General features: G+C 41.9%; 1 protein-coding gene across 5 annotated transcripts in view; it reads right to left on the bottom strand.

Annotated features, from left to right (window-relative positions):
* Positions 1–20,145, bottom strand: part of Rufy3 (RUN and FYVE domain containing 3) — a 79,074-nt gene that overhangs the window by 19,183 nt on the left and 39,746 nt on the right. For all 5 annotated transcript variants that reach the window (XM_050149617.1, XM_050149620.1, XM_050149621.1 and 2 more), the window contains exons 2-9: positions 17,260–17,433; positions 15,666–15,783; positions 14,831–14,932; positions 8,944–9,067; positions 6,337–6,398; positions 5,036–5,101; positions 2,640–2,709; positions 663–755 (exon numbers count right to left, since the gene is read on the bottom strand). In XM_050149617.1, coding sequence (XP_050005574.1) covers positions 663–755; positions 2,640–2,709; positions 5,036–5,101; positions 6,337–6,398; positions 8,944–9,067; positions 14,831–14,932; positions 15,666–15,783; positions 17,260–17,433 — 809 coding nt within the window. The remainder of the gene's footprint in view (positions 1–662; positions 756–2,639; positions 2,710–5,035; positions 5,102–6,336; positions 6,399–8,943; positions 9,068–14,830; positions 14,933–15,665; positions 15,784–17,259; positions 17,434–20,145) is intronic.

Here is a 20,145-nt window from a genome sequence, read left to right as displayed (position 1 = left end):
CTTGAAAATATTGATATGTAGAAAATTCATTTTCATGCTAATTTACCCAGTGGCAACACATAACTAGGCTACTCACTTTTAAAGGAGTAGCACAGTGTAAAAATAATGGCATAGTTATCACATAAATTATTTTAAGGTATGAATATTTTGCCTGTATGTATGTCTGTGCACACCTGTGTGCCTGGTGATCCCAGAGGGCAGAAGAGGGAATTGGATCATCTAGAACAGGAGCTACAGATAGCTGTGAGCTGCCGTGTAGGAGCTGAGAATTGAACCCAGGTCCTCCGGAACAGCAATAACTTTCTTAACCACTGAGCCATCTCTCCAGCTTCATTATAAACACTGTAACCACTAAACACAGAACAAGTTATTAGCTCATACAGATAAGAGCCTGAATTAGACTTTCTAAGTCTCTAAACAAATGTAAGCAATGATGCGCTATGGCAGAGTGGAGGGCGCAAGCTTTCGAGAGCTGTACCCCGTTGGAGCTATAGCAGAGAAGAGGACGCTGGCCTCAGAGAGCTGTACCCTGTTCTCCGTTACAGAGTCCAGGTAAAGAGTATGTTTGATATATGTCAGTGCCCAGAACTGGCCACCTCCCTGTGGATTACACAATGCACAGTGTCCCCTCACGAAGGTCTTAGAACCCACTTAGGACTTACCTTCCGACTGGATTCCAGTAGATAGGAGCTTTCTTCTTTAACTCGTTCCATTTCTTCTTGTAAGGTAATAATTCTGTTGTTGGCAACGGCAAGCTGTTGACCAAAATTAAAAAACAAAAAATCTTTTTATTCTTTTATTATAATATTTTATTATCTGCTAAGGCATAAATTTCAGACTTGAACATTCTTAGGAAATCTATAGCTAAAGGAAGCTGTCTATCACCCTTTCAAATTGTTCTTATCCGTCAGATATGTGGTACATGCTATAATCCCAGCACTTTGGAGGCTGGGGCTAGTAGATTCTCTTTAGCTTCAACTACAAAGTGAGATCCAGTCTCAGAAAAAGAAAAGTTCTAATGAGGAACACAGGGGAAGTATCTTTCAAGTATGTAAAATAAAAATGAAAATCACCTGATACTGCTTCTCTACTGTGAATACTTTTATTTTGGATGTGTGCATGGGTGCAGGTATGAGTGTGTACACGTGCAGGTCCGAGGTTCGCGTGAGGAGTCTTCCTTTAGCGTTCTTTCCCTTACTGTCTGAGATAAGACCTCTCACTGAAGCTGACACTCAAGTTTTGGCCTACAATGGCTGGCCAGTGAGGCCCAGGATCTGCCTGTGACCATCCCCCAGGGCTGGACTGCAAACATGTGTGGACACACCCAGTTTTTATAGGGTGCTAAGCATCCAAACTCACTCAGGTCCTCCTGCTTGCACAGTGAGCACATTAGCCACTCGGTCACCTTCCCCGTTCTGCTGCCTTTTTACTACCCCCCCCCCCCCCCCCCCCCCCCCCCCCCCCCCTCCCCCCCCCCCCCCCCCCCCCCCCCCCCGTGCTGAGACTGTTTAATTCAAGAGCATCTCCATGGCTACATTCTAAACACATTTAGTGAGAATGCTTCTAAAATGTTCACAGGATGAGGTCCTGTCTCAAAAACAAATGAACAGAAGATCGTGAAACGCTGTTTAAACAAAGGTTTAATCAAGTATTCACTTCCTGTCATGGGAATCACATTGGGAACTTTCCAAAAGACCTGTTATAGGTAATTCAGCACTTAGGAGGCTAAGGCAGGAGGGTTTAAATTTAAAGTCAGAGGGAGCTAAATAAGACTGTGTTTCAAAGAAAGAAACTATATTCTATCTATCTGTCTGTCTGTCTGTCTTCCTGTCTCTTTGCCTATCTATCTATCTCTATTTCTAAAGAAAAACTAATTAGCATACTCATGTTTAATGCACTGAATTTCTTTAAACCAAGTTTATCTCATTGTGTCTAATAGGACGATTAAAAAGTGAATGAGCTTGCATTCTGGCTAGTTCACATAAGATCTTGATGAAAACGTCTACTTCTATTAAACAAAGGCTAAGCTACAGATTTAGCCTACTAATCAGATGCCAGCCTTGAGGTTAATTTCCCCTTCCTATTCTAAGGGCTTTTCTAAGAGCGTTCTCATTTATATTCTTGCCTAATCTTCAGTCATTGTGGAGTTGAAAGAGGAAGTAAAAGCACCCCCATTTGCCAGTGGGGAACCTGGGCTTTTTTTTAGAGGTCAAGTGATCATCTTAGTCAGGAGCACATGACAATAAGAAGTATAACAAGAGGCAGGGATCACGGGCCAAAGCTGCTTGGTCAGGCACAGTCAAGAACAGACAGGATGTGGGGCTCAGGAGCTTGCCAGCTTGGAACACACATCAGTGTTCCACAGAAATCTGTCTAAAAGAGATGGGGGAGGGGGTTGTCTTTGTCTAGTTGTACCACATCAACAGTGGCCAAAATGCTTACTGAATCCTGAGTATCAGGCTGTATTCTATCTAATCCCACTGGGAAAATGAATGACGACGCAGCCAGGGCAGGAAGTTGTTTCCTACAGCAGTTCCTACCTGAAAAGTCAAATCATGTCCAAGGCAACAGGAATGATTGGTTTCACTAATTTATATTATTAAATTTATAGGTCAAATAATTGATTCCCAAACACTTACCTCCTCTGTCAATTTAGTGTTGGATTTTTCTAACGCATCTACTTTTGCCTGAAGGTTGTTTACAGTAGCACTATTAAGACAAGAAAAAACATACCAGTGTCTTGAAAAACAGGACAACAGCTTGCACTTGCCTTCTTAACCCCATCGTGTTATCAGTCTACAGCAACCCTTTTCAAGCTCAACTAGATCACTGGCTGCACAGAATGAGTTTGTGACTTTTCATACATGCATACAACACGTTCTGATCATATCGATATCCCAATACCTTCTTTAATAATGTACACAATTTCTGCCAGACTGGTATGCTCCGAGACAGCATACATGAGCGCCAGTCCTTGGCACGGAGGTCGTGCTCAGTGGGTGAAGTCAAAGAGCGAGTACCTGGTACATTCTGAGCGCTCCCTACAGGAGACAAAACAGCCCATACGTACACCAGCTACTCTTGTGATGGTTTCACCGCACTCGACCGCTTCCTTCCTTCAACAGCTTTTGTTAGGTATCTCTGACTACAGAGAACTGAGGTACAGCAAGGGCAAGGAAGAATTGAGACTATGTTTGGGTATCAAATACAAGCACATCTTTGCTTGGCTGACGTGGTCGCTGACCGTTATGGTCACACTTACTTCTTACTTTTCCCCCAGAGAAAATATACTTAATTGTTCTTGAATTTCCTAGCTGGAATCAAGATTACTCAAAATTTATATTGATACTGATAGAGGATTCTAGGCATGAAGGAAGGAAATAAAGGGTCCTTTGTCACTATCATTTCCTTAGGTGCTGTTTGAAATATGAATATCAATATGCCAGCTTCCTCTGAGACAAATTAATAGTCATAATATCTTGGTGAGACCCAAAAATAAATATACAAATAAATTTATAAAGGAGGCCAATATCAAGCACTACTGTGGAAAATTCCAAGCTCATAACTCATTCTCAATACTAGCCTTTCCAGCTAGATTAAAAATAAACCACCGTGACTGGCCTTCCGTGCAGTTCATACAGATCTAAATGTTGAAACAAACTGCAAGGTTAAAGATACGCCAATGGCATGGGCTTTGGCTTTAACCAGCCCAAAGTCAGAAGTCAAAGGATAAACCCCAGAAACAGCTGCTGTTGGCTGTTCCCACCAGCCCTGAGCTAAGGACTGAAGAACGTAACTGACGGAAAATGCCGCTAGCTATCACCCTTCCACCTTAGAGTGTCCTCACAGCGGGGCTGCCCAGAGCGACTGTGAACACGTCTTCCTTGGTTGGCCCTCCAGGGCAGAATCCTGCTTCTGCAACCACACTCACAAACTCTGGAAGAAGTGCAATATTGCACCCTTCAACAAAAAGGTAAGGAACTGTCTTAGGACCCAGCTCCTTTTCTTCAGGATGTATCTTTTTACTTGTATGCCGTGAAGATGTAACTTCCCCTCTTCTTCAGCTTAGCAGCTGTCAAGATCTGTAACTTGCCTGCTTGGGACTTTCTCTTGAATTCCGATAAATTGCCCCTGAGATCCCTTCTGAGTTCTTTTTTTAATTTTTATTTCATGTGTATGAATGTCTTGCTGTATGTATGTTGTGTACCATGTGTGTGCCTGTGCCCACAGAAGCACTGGAGTTACAGACAGTTGTGAGTCTTCATGTGGGTGCTGGGAAGTGAACCTGGATCCTCCTAAAGGACAGTCAGAGACCATAACTGCTGAGCCATCTTTCAAGTCCCCAGTATATTTTAAACTTTTTTCTATAATGAGACCTGAGACCTGCGAAGGGTACTCTGCCTCTGTGCCTATAGAAACTTTATAAGTCAGTTATAATGCCTTTTATGCTAGGCATGGTGATATACACCTTTAATCCCAGCCCTTGAAGCTGGGGCAGGTGATCTCCATGAGTTTAAAGCCAGGTACCAGCCTGGTCTATATAGCAATTTCCAGGCCAGCCACGCTACAAGGTGAAACCCTGTCTCAAGAGAGAGAGGGCAGAGTGGGGGGAGTAATTCTGGAGAGGGTGAAATACCTGGTGAGTACTTGATAAATAAGTGGTAGTGAGCAAGGAGAGGGAAAGTTAATATATCAATTTAGTGTGTAAGCGAGAAGTGCAAGGGAACAAGAGAGATGGTTTACCCAAGATCAGTACTGCAGTAGGTAGCTTTATCCAAGGCCAAGAAATATGTGTACGTTTTATGGTTCTTATTGAATATATTTACTTAACCTCTAAGTTACAATCTCATGATAACCTTTTACTGCCTTCTGCTAAAAGTTCCCTAACTTATCCAGTACTTAGTTCAGTGGCTGGCAAATGGAATTTTCTGTGTATCTGCTGCACAGTGACCGAACGGGTAGTCACTGCTCACTGTTCTATGATTCCTTTCTCTCTCTACAAGCCCCCAATAAAAGAATTCTATTCAGTCTTTACTTCAGATGTCTGTTGAGTTCTTCCACGTAGTTCTTCTGGTCTAGAATTGCAGTAATCTGACCATCCCTGGAGGGAAAAACAATGGGAACAGAAGTAAGAGAAGCGGCAGAAATACCTGATACAGTTTCACCCCAGCTTTCCTAAAGCCCGAGACTGCTGGCCACAGACACACTGAACCAGGGTTCACACTTGACACGTCACTATGTGGACATGTTAACGAGAAAGAGTCAGTGGTTCAAAAGTGGGACAAACAACCTACATTAATACGGCTTTCTTAAGAGTCAAGATATTTTAAGAATTATTTTCTGTGATTGCATGTTTTCCTTTGTGTATGACTGCACAGTATGTGTGCAGTACCCCTGGGCCCCCTGGAACTGGAGTTACCCATGGTTGTGAGCCACTATGTGGGTGCTGGGAATGGAGCCCAGATCCTCTGGAAGAGCAGCCAGTGTTCTTTCCCCTGAACCAGCTCACCAGCCCCAGTCCATTTCTTTCTAATACAGGGTCTCTCTTCGCAGCTCTGGTTGTCTTGGAGTGCACAGAGATCTGCCTGTTTCTACCTCTCGAGTGCTGGGATTAAAGGCATGTGCCATCATGGCTGGCTTGTTTCTTTGAGTTTCTGGTCACTGAGGCTCAGCCTCCCAGGATGGGACATAGATAGGGCACAACAATGTTGAGCTTGCCCAAATTTTCAAACTCTACTTAAAGCTATGGAGAGCAGGCTGGATGGGGTGATTTTACACTTGGATCCTATGCTGAGAAGCAGAGGCAGCAGGGAAGCCAGAGTTCAAGGCCAGCTTGATTTACGTGGGGAGCGCTAGGCCACTCTGGGATATAGCATGAGGCTATCAGAAAAAAAATATGGAAAATTGGATTGACTTTATATATCTTTATTATGTCTGCCCCCGAAATAGCTAGCAGGAAAGTCATTCACCTAAAAATCCTTTTAATCATAGGCCCGATAATTAGATATTTTTTTGTCAAGACTTTATTAAAGCTATATAACCAAAAATTCTTCTACTACATCAGCCAACACAATATTGTTATAAACTAGAGAAGGAAAAATATGCTACATGTAGTTGGGTGGTGGTGGCGCACACCTTTAATCCCAGCACTTGGTTGGCAGAGGCAGGTGGATCTCTGTGAGTTTGATTGAGGCCAGGCTGGTCTATAGCTTGAGTTCCAGGACAGGCTCCAAAGCTACACAGAGAACTTCTGTCTTAAAAAAAAAAAAAAAAAAAAGAAAGAAAGAAAAAAAAAGCCTACATCTGAGGGGGGAAAAGCAACTTCATCATACATACCCCTCGCTACCTTTACTGCTGTTTCCATCTTTGAGGTACATGGAAAAATCTATAACTCCAACCTACAGAGAGAAAGTTTTCAGAAGTTAATAGAAAACTCGATACTATTCCCAACATAAAACAATGTTGCTTTCTAGGCATTCAGAAGTAACATAACCACGACCATCACCAGAAGTCCATGAGGAGCGTTTAACATTTTACTAGGAAGGTAATGTAAAGTGAGAAATTAGAAGAGCCAAAGGGAGTCACAGGGGCGAGGGTGTAGCTCAGTACAGCCGACTGTGTCCCGAACAGGCACAACTCACTTCCATGCCCAGCAACACATACACACACACCACCACCAGCACCACCAGTACCATCACCCACCACTACCACCAAAAATAACAAAAGAAAAAGGAAGACAATTCATGACAGTCAACGAATACTTAGCACAAAGAATAAGCTTTAAATTTTCTTTCTCTTTTTCAGGCATTCTGTTACTAGCTTTATTTTCTTCTAGAAAAAGCTTTTTAAAAGTTATTTATAAAAGTTACTTTAAAATTTTTTTTTAACTTAATTTCTACAAGCTTGCAAAGAATTGGGTTTCATTACGTACTCTTCAGTGACTGTCCCTTCTTCCTTGTCCCCTCACCCCCATAGCTTACTCTGCATTTTCATATCACATGTGACCTTTTCACCTTCCCATCTTTGTCAGCGGGTCACATCCCCCTTTGTGGTCTCCTATTTAGTTTTAAAGTTTGAAATTGTATAATCAGAAGCTATACCCATAAAGTATCACCAGCATAGCCTAGACCCAAGGAGAACAAGGACAGCAACAAAAGATACGAAAGCAGACAAAAAAACGGTCAGGCCCCAAACCCACACTAAGAACTACAGGCCACCAAGGAATGCCGACAGTAGGAAGGAGGTCTCCTCCAGGGAAGAGCACAAAACTGCTTATCCAATACCAAAGGATCAGCCCTGAAAATACTGACACAGGTAACAGTATACAGACTGGGCAGGTTATATCTAGGGATATATATGTATACACATAAACAATTAAAAAGGGGGCTGTGAATCTGGAAGAGATTGACGAGGGAGTTATTAGAGGATCTGGAAGAAGGAAAGTGAAGAAAGAAATGATGTAATTACATTATAATATTAAAATTAATAAAACCATTATAGTTATAATGCAGAAACAACACCTAGTCCCTTGTTTATGCTTCACAGGATCAGAAAACGAAAAGTAATTTAAACACCCACAGCCTTCGCACCGCCCCTACAGACCACTACTAACATTTTGGTGTCTGTTTCAACTTTCACAGAGGAACATCTTCATCTTCTCAAATCTGACACTTTATTACCATCTTATTCCTTTTTTAAAATCCAAATCACATAACACAACCTTTCCTATTTCCCCTAGTAAAACGGAACAAACTCACCACATTATAAGGGGTGAGAAATAGTCTCAGTGAAACATCTTTACTATTGGGCAATTAACTCAAACATGGCCCTGATCAAGGTGAACTGTATTTACAAAAACTCCATTAGTGCTCATAAAAACCCCATTAACTACTCTTTTTTATCTGAACATATCAAGAATGGAAAGCACCAAAAACAACTAGAAGATATATTCAGCTAGAAAATAAGACTCTGAATCTAAGCAGTTGAACCCCAGAGCCTTCGCTGCACTCCCTTGCTGCCCTGGCTTTTAATATATATTCAGGAAGTACAGCGGAGGCCAGAATTTGAAAAAGACAAAAACCCAATTTTTCCTATTCACACTGAGACAAAGGGGGATGCTATGAAGGATTTACTAATAAACTTGCTTGAAAAATACTAAGTTATAGAAAGTGAATTTCTCTAAGGGGACGTTGCCTCCAATATGACTGAAAGACAGTAATGTACTGAGCACACTTGTTAGAACATTTTGTTCCATAACTTAAGTCTGCAGTTGCTGAGAAAGTTTCTGCTAATGCGCGTTCACCAAGACTGACCTCCAGTGAGGCTCCATTTCCACAACAAAAGGAGACAACCCTGACTTAAAGTCCCTTAGGCCCAACCCAGAACAAAGAACATGCCTCCAGGAATATCAGGGGGTCGCAACACCATTAAACACTGGTTTGCCATTAAGTCCCAGTACTCTCACTAGGTAAAGCATTATTCTGACAGGCGGGCAGGAGAAACCTGGGTAACAACACGAAAAGATCAGCACTGGTGCACTTAAGCAATCAGGCATTGTCCTGCTGTGCAAATGTCCCATCTGTCCAAGTGGTCAGACTTACAGTTTCCTAGCTTGTTAAAATTGTTCTAACCTGGGGCCGAAACAATATGTGTAAATTGCATAAGCCTGGGGCCCATATATGTAAATTGGTAAAATTTTCTATCTGAGGCTGGCTCCCTTTTGTGCCTAGCCAGAATCAGTCACAAACTAATAGAGCTTCTTCCTTTACTGACCTCTAAGTGTGCAGAGTGGTTTCTCACTACAAAGTCATATTAAATATTAACTCTATAGGAACAACAAAATGAAAGGAAATCCTGTTTCTGATGCTCACAATGTCTTCTAACTTGGTTGGTGTGAGAGGACAGGACAGAGTGACACCATTGGTACAGGAGAATTCCCCATACCTGAGAGTCCAGGTCCTCTCCTTTCATGCAGAAATTGGCATCGATGACATTCAGACCCACCAGGAGACCAGCAATAATAGCTCCTTCCTCTTCCATCATGAGGGCATTGGCTTCGTAGAACTCACTGCAACAGAAACCAGGGAGCACAGTAAGACCTCGTGCTCCAGAAACCCAGGGAGCACAGTAAGACCTCGTGCTCCAGAAACCCAGGAAGCACACAGTAAGACTTCGGCATATATATTCATATGTGTGTGTGCATATGCACACACGTACATGGCTAGAAAACGAGGCTCTGCTAGAGATTGAACCCCAACCTTTCTGAATGCTATGCAAGTCCTCTACCACCAAGCCCCACCCCAGCACCACAGCTGCCTACCTAATAACATGGACGGTAAATATCCCGAAGATGATCTTAGAATTTTATTTTTTTAATTTTTATTTTATGTGCATCGATGTAAAGGTGTCAGATCCTGAGTTACAGACAGTTGTGAGCTGCTATGTAGGTGCTGGGAATTGAACCTGTGTCCTCTGGAAGAGCAGTTTGTGCTCTTAACCACTGAGCCATCTCTCCAGTCCCTGATCTCAGAGTTTTAAAGAATCATTTCCTATATTACTTAGTAAAAATAGTTATTACTAAAAATCAAAAGTAAGAGAAACACATGTGAAACCTAATAGGTTTCCTGATAACAGGTTTCTCTGCTGCCGCAGTAAGCCAGATCAAGCCGGACGGAAAAAGTAAAAGAACAGGTTTATTTGAGCAAAGCAATTCCTGGGTGAGTCCCTCAACCCCAGATATCAAGGCCAGAGAAGTCACACACCGGAACTAAAGCAGGGAGCTTTTACACTCTGCAAGCGATGGCGTGATGGTGTGTCCTCCACAAGCTTGGCTTGTGCTCAAGTACGGTCAAAAGCTACTGGCAACTTCAGGGGAGGAGCTGCTGCAGTGGCCAAGAGCACAGAACTAGACTTTCTGGCACCTTTTCTTTGTTGGCAAGTCTCTGAGTGGGTGGGGTTTGGAGAGAGAGAGAATGGGACTTTCCAGATCAAGCAGGAGTGAGCTAGAGATTCCAGCCAAACAAAACCTTTTAATTACATCAATTATTTAAGATGCTTGATAACTTATGAAATACATATGCATTTGATGTGGGAGTCCCCTCTGTGTGTTGCTTGTATTGGTTAATGAATAAAGAAAATTGCTTTGGCCTGATAGGGCAGAACTTAGGTAGACAGACACGACAGAACTGAATGCTGGGAGGAAGGAAGCAGAGTCAGAGAATGGCCATGGAGCCGCCAGTCAGACATGCTGAATCTTTCCCAGTAAGTCACTGCCATGTGGCAATATACAGTTAATAGAAATGGGTTAAATCAAGATGTGAGATTTAGCCAATAGAGGCTAGAGCAAATGGACCAAGCAGTGATTTAATTAATACAATTTCTGTGTGGTTATTTTGGAGCTAAGCTAGCTGGGCGGCCGGGATGAACAAGTGGGCCCTCCCCATGCAACATGCATTTATAATATGTTTGCCATGTGATATATGAAATTATGTCATAATTAACAAAAGAGCAATTATACCATTATTATTAATTTGAAAATAGTTTCTGGCTTAAAAAATTTCTTAAAAAATATTTCTGGCTTAAAAATTATTTCAGAAAATAATTTCCTATAATTTTGTTTACATTTTGTTTTCTCTTTCTTTTCTTTTTTTTTCTTTTTCTTTTTTTTTTTTTTTTGAGACAGAGTTTCTCTATATAATTTAAGTCCTGGCTGCACTGGAAATTGCTTTGTAGACCAGGCTGACCTTGAACTCATTGAAATCCACTTGCCTCTGCTTCCCACTGCTGCCCAGCCTTACATTGATTTTACAGTATCTCACTGTATTACCTAATCATTTAGCAATCTCCCTTACTTTAGCCAACCCATCTCTGGAAGAGGCTGCCTGAGCTTTTACGATTACAGACCCCAGAAACAAAAAAGCAAACTTCAAAAAAAAAAAAAAAAAAGGAAATTAAAGAAAAAAACCCCAAGTATCTAGAAAATTATAAATGGGCAGAGAGTCTTCAAAACCCACAGATGGTTAAATATACCTACACTACCCAAACACTGATGTATGATCTAACAACTACGTTTCTTAGCATTCATCAAAGAAGCTGGAAGCGAACATCCACACAGAGACCTGCAAGGGGTGCTGTGAGCAGCTTCCTTTAAAAAGTGGAAACAACTAAGATGGATAAACAAACATATAAGGAATGTATTATTGCTTAGCACTAAAAATGAGTTCCTGAGCCATGAAAAATCGTGGAGCACCCTGAGAGTATATTACTAAGTGAAAAGGTTATATATATTTATGGTTCTAACTAGCTGATATTTTGGAAAAGGCAAAACCAAGGAGGCGGAAAATGGTTAGTAATTAAAGTTGAATGAGAGAGGCATAAATAGATAGGCCCCAAGAACATTACAGCATGACACTTTCAGAATTCACAGGATGTATAGCACAAGCATGAGCCCTAATACAAACTACAAACCTCAAAAGAACAAGATACGCCCATGTGTGCACGTGCACGCCTGCATGTGCACACGTAGAGCAGAGGATATAGGAATTCTTTCTCTGTACCTTGTACTCTATTGCTATCAATCTATAACTGCTCCAAAATGAGTCTACTAAAACGGTTTTAGAGGTTAGCCTGGTCTGTACAGCAAGCTCCAGGCTAACAGGGTTACACAGTAAAACCCTGTCTAGGTTTTCAGGTTTAGGCATGGCATCTCACAATTATAATCTTAGGACTTGGGAGGCACAAGCAGGAAGAGTACACTTGCAAGGCCAGACAACATGGTAAATTCTAGGTCAGACTGAGCTAGCCATGAGACCTTGTCTCAACACATGCACGCATGCATAGCTTTTTGAAGCCATCCTTGGTGATGCATGGCTATAACCCCAGCATTTGGGAGGATTCTGAATGCAAGTCCTGTCTGGGTTACATAGGCAACCCTCTAAAAATACCAAATGCAACCTTTCTCCAAGGGGTTGGACGTGCAGCTAAAAGACAAACCATGTGTGTGGTGTGTAGCATGTTTGAGTTTTTGTCCTTAACCTCCAACTCGTAAAGCTAAAGCCAAACAACAGAAAGACCCAGAGACATGCCATACAACTTTCACCACCTTGACATCAAGCTTTTCAAAAACACTGTACTCTATTGGCTTCCGATAAGTCACTGGGGATTCCTCACCCAAGGTCAGTCACCCTTGATCTCTGGCAACCATCAATGCAGGACACCAAATTTAGACTCTTGTTTTTTCCTTTGACTCTACAAAGTATATTAGCAAATGATAAAAATGTTGATTTTTTTTAGCAACTTTTTAGCACATTTTTTTTATCCAAAAACAAAACCAATACCATTGCAGCACAATGTTGGCAAGTTTGCCGATTCTCTCAGCAATGAATCACGTGCGGTTCTGCACCCTGACAGCCTGTGAAGGAGACTCCGCAGAACTGGGGCCACCAGTACTCTTTAACAGCCGAGTCTCAGGGCCTCAATTTCAACATCTTCCACTCACGAGCTTGGGAGCTGAGCATGGCTGCATGCCAACATCACACATTTCAAAACTACCAGCAAGATGACTTTCTGACTTGAAGTTTAATATGGGTACAGAAGGCTACCCTTCTGTAAATCATATATGTGTGAGTGTATGAATTTTCCCAGGAGCCACAGTTATGTGTGTGATTGTTAACTGAATCAGAGAGAGACTCTTGGAGACCTTCTTTCTCCATCATTGTCCTCCCATCCCCGAGGTATCCTGCTTTCTACCATCAGAGACTGATATTACCAGTTGTGAACTTTTGTAGTGAGTTATACAGACCTGACTTTCTTTTGTATCTGGAATTCTTTGTGCAATATTCTACAAGTTGTAGTCTGTTTTCATTGCTGGACTGCATTGTATGACAGGAATACCCATTCTACTTTTAGTTTTTGGCATCTAGGACAGGATGGCTTGGACTTTACTATGTAGTCCAGGCTGACCTTGAGTTCTGCGTGAGCCTTCTGAGCACTGGCTAGCTCACACACCTGGCTTATTATTGATGGTGGACATCTGGGCTGTCCAGTGCATGGAAGTTATGGTGCTTCTCAGAACACTTTTTTATTTTTTATTTATTTATTTATTTTTTGGTATACACATACATGGCCTTTTGTTTTCTCTTTTAAGACGGAGTCCCATCATGTGGCCTTGATTGGCCTAGGACTTACTATGTGGACAATGCTGCCCTCACACTCATGGAAATCCACCTGCCTCTGCACCCTAGTGCTGGAATGAAAGCCATGTGCCACTCTACTGAGCACCACAGATACAGTTTTGTTAGACATACTCAGGAGTTTAACTGTTGAGTTAAATGAAATGAAGCCATATATAGCAAAACCCTCTTTGTCCAGTTTACAAGAGTTAATAGTTATTCTGTGCTCTACTGGACAAGTGTTAATATTTCAGACCCCGTTCAGCATTAGCAGAAAGTTACTTCATATCCCTTCTAACATTACACACATATATACATGTGTATGATATATATAATGTATATATATTGAGAGAAAGTCTCACGATGCAAGGCTGAACTTGGAGTCTGAACTTGGCCTAGAACTTGGAGTAATTCTTCATATGTCCTGGTATTGGATTACAGGTGTGTGCCATCATACCTGACCAATAGTTGGTACCATCTGCCCTTTCATTTTGGTTATTTAGGGTAAATACCAGTATCACCTTGTTTTATTGCATTTACTTGTTTGTGTATGGGTGTGTGTGTGCCACAGAATGTGTATGAAAGTCAGAAAACAATTTGCAGGAATTGGTCCTTTCCTTCTGCCATGTGGGTCTGGGGCTTAAACTCTGGGTATCAGGCTTATGGGCAAGTGATTTTACCCACTAAGCCATTTTGCTGACCCCTGTATCTTGGTTTAATATATACTTTTATGATGGCTGGTGAAGTCACACATCTTTTTCTATGTTTACTAGTCATTTGTTTGTTTCGTTTTGTTTTGTAAACAGGGTTTCTCTGTGTAGCCCTGGCTGTCCTGGAGCTCACTCTGTAGACCAGGCTGGCCTTGAGCTCACAATGATCCATCTACTTCTGCCTCCCAAATGCTGGAATTAAAAGCATGCATCACCACAGCCCAGTTAATTTTTCCTTTTTGAAGCTTAAATTTTCTGTCCGTGTTCATATGTTTGTATTTGTTTCTACTTTAGTAGAATTATTATTATTATTATTATTATTATTATTATTATTGAGACAGAGTGTTCTGGAGTTTACGTTCTACACCAGGATGATCCTGAACTCACAAAGATCCTCCTGATCTGCTTCCCAAGTGTTGGAGTTAAAGGCGTGTGCCACTATGCCTGCCAGCCAAATTCTTTATATATATTCTTTGTTGAATATGCATATATTTATATAATAATTATTATAAAAATCTCCTTCACTCTATTGGTTGCCTTTTATTTTTAATATTATGGTTGTATCTGTTTGCTTTTGTGATGAAGATTTGCTGTGTAACCTAGGCAACACATGATCTATGTGAATGGTACGTATGAAATGATTATCAACCCGTTGTCCTATTGGGTCTATGCACAGGATGTGGGCCATAAGCTTTCCTTGTTTTCTGGTGGTGCAAAGTTCTGAACTGCCCTACAAAGGACCACATATAGATAGCCACAGCTACAGAGGACATACACTGCATAAAATACCCTTCCAGGACTAGGAATGAGTATGGGAGGTGCAGTACAGAGAACTGATCAAACTGTTACGTATAAGTGTTTCTAACCTACGCAATCAGCAAGTTTCTATGACTTGAGTTTGAATGATATTGGCAGAACATGTCAAGAAGAAAGTGTGTCTTGTGTTCATACCTGAGAAGTTCCTTCTTATTGATCAAGGCCTTCATATACTCAGAAAGCTTCTTCTGCATTAAAGCCAAACGAAGCCAGGCTCTTCCTCTGCCAACTGGTGTCCTACAAGAGCACAGAAACCAAGTGACTGAGAAGAACAGGAACGGCAGCAGGACGTGTCTGGTGTGGGACAGGACTCGTGCTCCTTCCAATGCCCTTACAGTAGTAGACTAAGGCCCTGCTTGAGGCCCCCACCTGTTCTTGCACTTGTAATTGTGGGTGGGATTGTGAGTCTTGGGTGTTTGGAACAAATAATCTTTCATTTGCATTAATAAGTAAATGTGCTGTCGTCTGAAGACCAGAACACTGTTTGGCACAGCTGGAAATTTCCCATCAGTTTAGTGTGCAATGAGCCCTCAGTTTGGAGCAGGTTATGTAAGAAACCGGATACTCAGATGGACACAGGCAAAGTGTGCTTGCATTCGGTTAACATTAAACCAGTTTCCCGTAGGAAGCCAATCTACTTTTCCCCCCAAGTTTGAAGGCAGGTCTCATGTTTCTGAGGCTCACTTAAGCTTGGCTCTAAAATCCATAGATCACAGTTGTTTTCCCGAAATCCAGCCAGGCATAGGTCAAATTTCTTAAGTCCTGCTGATTCTCATGTCCATTTTTGTAATCAAACAGAGATGTCTGGTATTATTATATGAAGACAACCTCTCTTTAGGAAGTACCCTTCAAGAGACACTAACAATGTCCAGTGGTAACAACATTACACACTTGGGTTGTTATAAAAATGCACACATTATTATTAACCCCATTTTTCAAAGAGAGAAAGAAAACTTAGCCCGAGACTTACTTAAGTCCTGGGAGATCTTTAACACTTGCTGTTATCTCTGCAGCTTCTGGAACGAGCTTTTCTACTAGCTCTAGAGGCCCCCAGAAAGATTTGTTTTGTCCAAGAAAAGTTTTCTTGGCTAAGGAAACAAAGCAAAACAGTATTTTAATATTCTTTACAACATAAATACTCCTCTACTACAGACACATAAAGGTGCTTGCGTATCTGTGCCGGCATTCTCGTTCACATTCCCTCACTCTCTCTCCAGCATTCTTTCTGGGTATCCAATCCCAGGCTATTAGTGTCAAATGCTTCATGCAAGCTGAGAGATGGCTCAGTGAAGCAAGTGTTTTCCACACAAGCGTGGCCAGAGTTTGGATCCCTAAGGCCCACGTAAAAGCCAGGTGGGCGTGGTGGCTGCCCTATAATCCCAGCACAAGAAGGACTGAGACAGAGAATCCTGGGGCAAGCTGACTAGTTACACTAGCCAAGTTTGTGAGCCCCAGACTGCCTATGACCCTCAGCTGGTAAATAAAAATTGAAAATAGGAAAGATACTCGCCATCAACCCCTGGCCTTCACACACACACATTCCCATAGATGTGTGCCCCAGATATATGTATACCACATACATAGAAACACATGTAAAAATCATGGTTTCATAATAGATAAAAATTTACAAAAATAAAAAAATTCTGTACTTCCAAGACTCAGTTCTTCCTTTTTTTTAAAAAGAATTTGTGAAGGGGCCGGAGAAATGGATCAGCCATAAAAAGTATTGACTATTCTTGCCGAAGATTCAGATAAAACTCCCAGCACCCACACGACAGCTCATAACTGTCTGTTACTACAGTTCCAGGGGATCTGGTGTCATCTTCTGGTCTCTGTGGGGACCAGGCACAAACATGGCATACAGGCATAAATGCAGACAGAACACCCATATACATGAAAATTAAATTAAGTTAAAAAGAGTTAGTGATCTAGCCTATAATAATATTTAATGATTCAGTAGTTAAAACCATATAGTATTAGTGATGAAAACAGCCCAGTGAAAAACCGAATAGTGAAAAGGGGGGAAGGAAGGAAACTAAGGTGACTTAGACTGGGGCCAACCCCAAAACTGCTTAAGGGAGAAGAGCAAAACCTGACTACAGCACCCGTTCTGCCCAACTTTTGATCTGGGCTGGTAACTCGTCAGGGCTACGCAGGTCTCTCCTCCTGTCAGTTGATGGATCTTTATTTGCTTAGCCGCGAAGGCTCTTTCAACTCTAACATCCAAAGACAGTTGTACTTTTATTACTGTAAGTCCTTTAAGTCAACTAAAATGCAATGTAGGTTGCATTCTACTATTTTTTTTTTCAAAGACAGGGTCTCTTACTATGGAGCCCTAGCTGGCAATAAACCTTCTCTATAGATGGGCTAGTCCTGAACACACAGAAATCTCCCTGCCTCTGTCTCCTAAGTGCTGGGAAGTAAAGGTGTGAGCCACCATGCAAGGCCATTATTAATACTATTCACCCAAGATTTCTATTTCTTGTCTCCATGGAAAAGGCTTTCTTTCCAGGCAGGCACTGCTAAGGACTGGCTGCACATCTGCATTCCGAGGCCACACCCACCTTTCAAGCCGTGCTTCAAGCAGTGCTCCATCACCACGAAGAACTGCTGGAGGGGGGCATAGTCCGAGTCCAGGGTTCGTCCCAGGTTCAGAGCGGATTCAATCAGGCCCTTGATACTCAGCTTTGCCATGTTCATCAGGTTCATGCGTTCGTTAGCCATGAGATAATTAGGATCTGTGGGAAGGGAATGAGCTTACTTAGTGGGAAAGCACACCATGAAACATTTCACCATAGTGAGGTCTACATTGACGGCATAAAAGCAATGATGAGCAAGACTGCTGGCGATTTGTCCTGAACCAAGGAAGTGGCACCAAATAGTTATTTTCCATTGTATTCTTCCTGGCCATGAATTTGCTGTAGAAAAAGGTGTTAGTTTCCTTGTTTAATCAGTTTAAAAGCAAAACTAAACAACTTTATCAATGCTCAAGTCTTAAATACTCCTCTGGTACCTACCTACCTGGGCACCTCCAAGCATACTACTTTGCTACCCACCCTGACACCTGGCTGGGTCGCCATTCTCACTACTCCTCTGATGGCGCATGGCATGGCGTGCTTAAAGAGATCCAAGGTGGGGGAAAGTGCTGGACAAGCTACTCCAAGTGTACCATTTACTTTCTTGGTATCGATAACAATCGCTACTGGGATGAAAGGCGTGAGCCACCATGCCCACCTCACTTGCTAGATTTATGTCTACTTGACACAAGCTGGAGTCAACTCAGAGAACATCTATTGAGAAAATGCCCCCAAAAGATCAGGCTGTAGGCAAGTCCAGTAGGGCATTTTCTTAGTGACTGATTGAGAAGTGCCCAGCCCATTGGAAGTTGTGCCACTCCTGGGCTAGCTGTAAGAAAGCAGGCTGAGAAACCCATGAGGAGCAAGCCAGTAACCAACATGCCTCTGCATGAGCTCCTGTCTTCAGGTTTGGCTTCCCTCAATGAACAGTGATTCAGGTTTTATAGGCAAATAAACCCTTTCCTCCCCAAGCTGGTTTGGCCAATGGTGTTTCATCACAGCGATATTAACTCTAATTAAGACATTACTTATTAAATTACTTCATAGACTTAATGAACTATTGGTACAATATGGTACAAGAAATTAACTCCCAGGTTTTCAATACTCAGTACCCAGTGTCTGGCTCTAAGCACCAGAAATAACCTAGTTGAGGAAAGTAGCACCAGGACCTTATTGTATTTACAGAACACAGAAGGTCCAGGTACTACTGTGTGCTTCTTAGAATTATGATCTTTTTTTCCCCTGAAACAAGGTTTCACTAGAACCAATAACAATCCTCAGCCTGAGCCTGAGCCTCCACAGTGCTGGGATCATATCCATATATCGCCAAATATATCCAATTGTGGTCTTAACTGTTTCTTGTAATGAGCTATGCAGCTGGTCCAGAGCACAGTGACAAATGACAGAACCAGAGTCCAGAATGCCTTTGCTCAACTCCAACCACAATGCCTGTGTTCCTCCCCCACCACAGTCTACTTACAAACAAACTGATGGGAACAGATGCTTTTGATCCTCCAGTCCTAACACGATTGTCTTATGTACCCACTATCTCATTATTACTGCTGAAGTATTTCCCTTCCTTTAATGATCTGTTTATTTTTATGTGACTGAGTGCTTTGCCTGCGTATTAGTACACCATGTCCTCACAGTGCCTGTGGGGGCCAGGAGAACAGTCAGATCACCTGGAACTGTAGTTCTTGTGAGCCACCATGCATATCCTGGGACTAGAATCTAGGTCCTCTGAGAGCAGTGAGTGCTGTGAAAGGCACCAGCCCTGCTTCCTCTTCCATTTAGATGAAAGAACAGGGATAGAACAGTGCTGGGGCTGAGGCTCCACAATCCACAAAGGAAGGATTTGGATTTACCATGAAATCTATATGCATGCATATACACAGAAATCATATAGGAATACACTGTGTATGTGTAAACCCTCCCATGCATCAGCAAATAACAAATCTGTGTAAATAAACTAAAAGCTGCCCAGTGCTTTATGAAACATTTTACTTACTTCTACACAGAAAGTCCAAAGTCCTGCTAAAACTACATTTTCATAATTCAAATAAGCAACAAGACAAAAACAGGCTATTTTGTCATACAATGCTTTCCTTTATACCTGCCTTCATACTTAAGTCAATAAAGCAAAAATGAGCAAGTCCTAAACTAATTTACATTAACTTTACAGACTAATAGACTTACAGCCCCAACTACAAAAATTCTTATTTGTTGTAGTGTTCTCATAGGTACTGTGGTAATTACCCAGTTAACTAACTTTTAGAGGAAATGTCTCATTACACAGCCCAGGCCAGTCTTGAATTAACAGTCTTGAAGCCTCAGCATTCTGAGCAGTCACGATAAAGAATGAACATCTTTTCATCTAGTTTAGGCAACATTTTAGAGAAACATCAAAGTCAAATTGGTCTATGTTACCATTACTTATTTCTTGCAGATTAACACATTTAAGGCTACCATCAGACATCTCCTTTATGTACAGGGATGTTCTGCATGCATATGTCTACATATACATGTATGTCTGGTGCCCACGGAGGCCAGAAGAGGGCATGGAATACCCTAGAACTGGAGTTACAGAAGGCTGTGAGTTGCCATGTGGGTTCTGGGAGGAGAAGTCAGTGCTCTGTGCAGCTCAGCCATCTTCTCTCCAGCCTCGGACGTAGTTCTCTTTGTACATTCTACACTAACTTGTCAGGGGCAGGCACCTGCGTGTCTATGTTCACTGCTGCTCTATTCACAATGGCAAGGAAGTGGAACCAGTCTAGATGTCCACCAACTCAGGAAGGATAATGAGAATGTGGCACATATACACAATGTAACTCTATTCAGACATGAAGAAAAATGAGGTTATTAAATGTGCAGGAA

The sequence above is a fragment of the Alexandromys fortis genome, unplaced genomic scaffold, assembly GCF_014885135.2.
Source record: "Alexandromys fortis isolate MF-2015 unplaced genomic scaffold, M_Fortis_MF-2015_v1.1 scaffold_0, whole genome shotgun sequence".
In the NCBI taxonomy this organism is placed as follows: Eukaryota; Metazoa; Chordata; class Mammalia; order Rodentia; family Cricetidae; genus Alexandromys; species Alexandromys fortis.
Note: the sequence above shows the minus strand (reverse complement) of the source record. Positions and strands in the feature narration are given on the sequence as shown.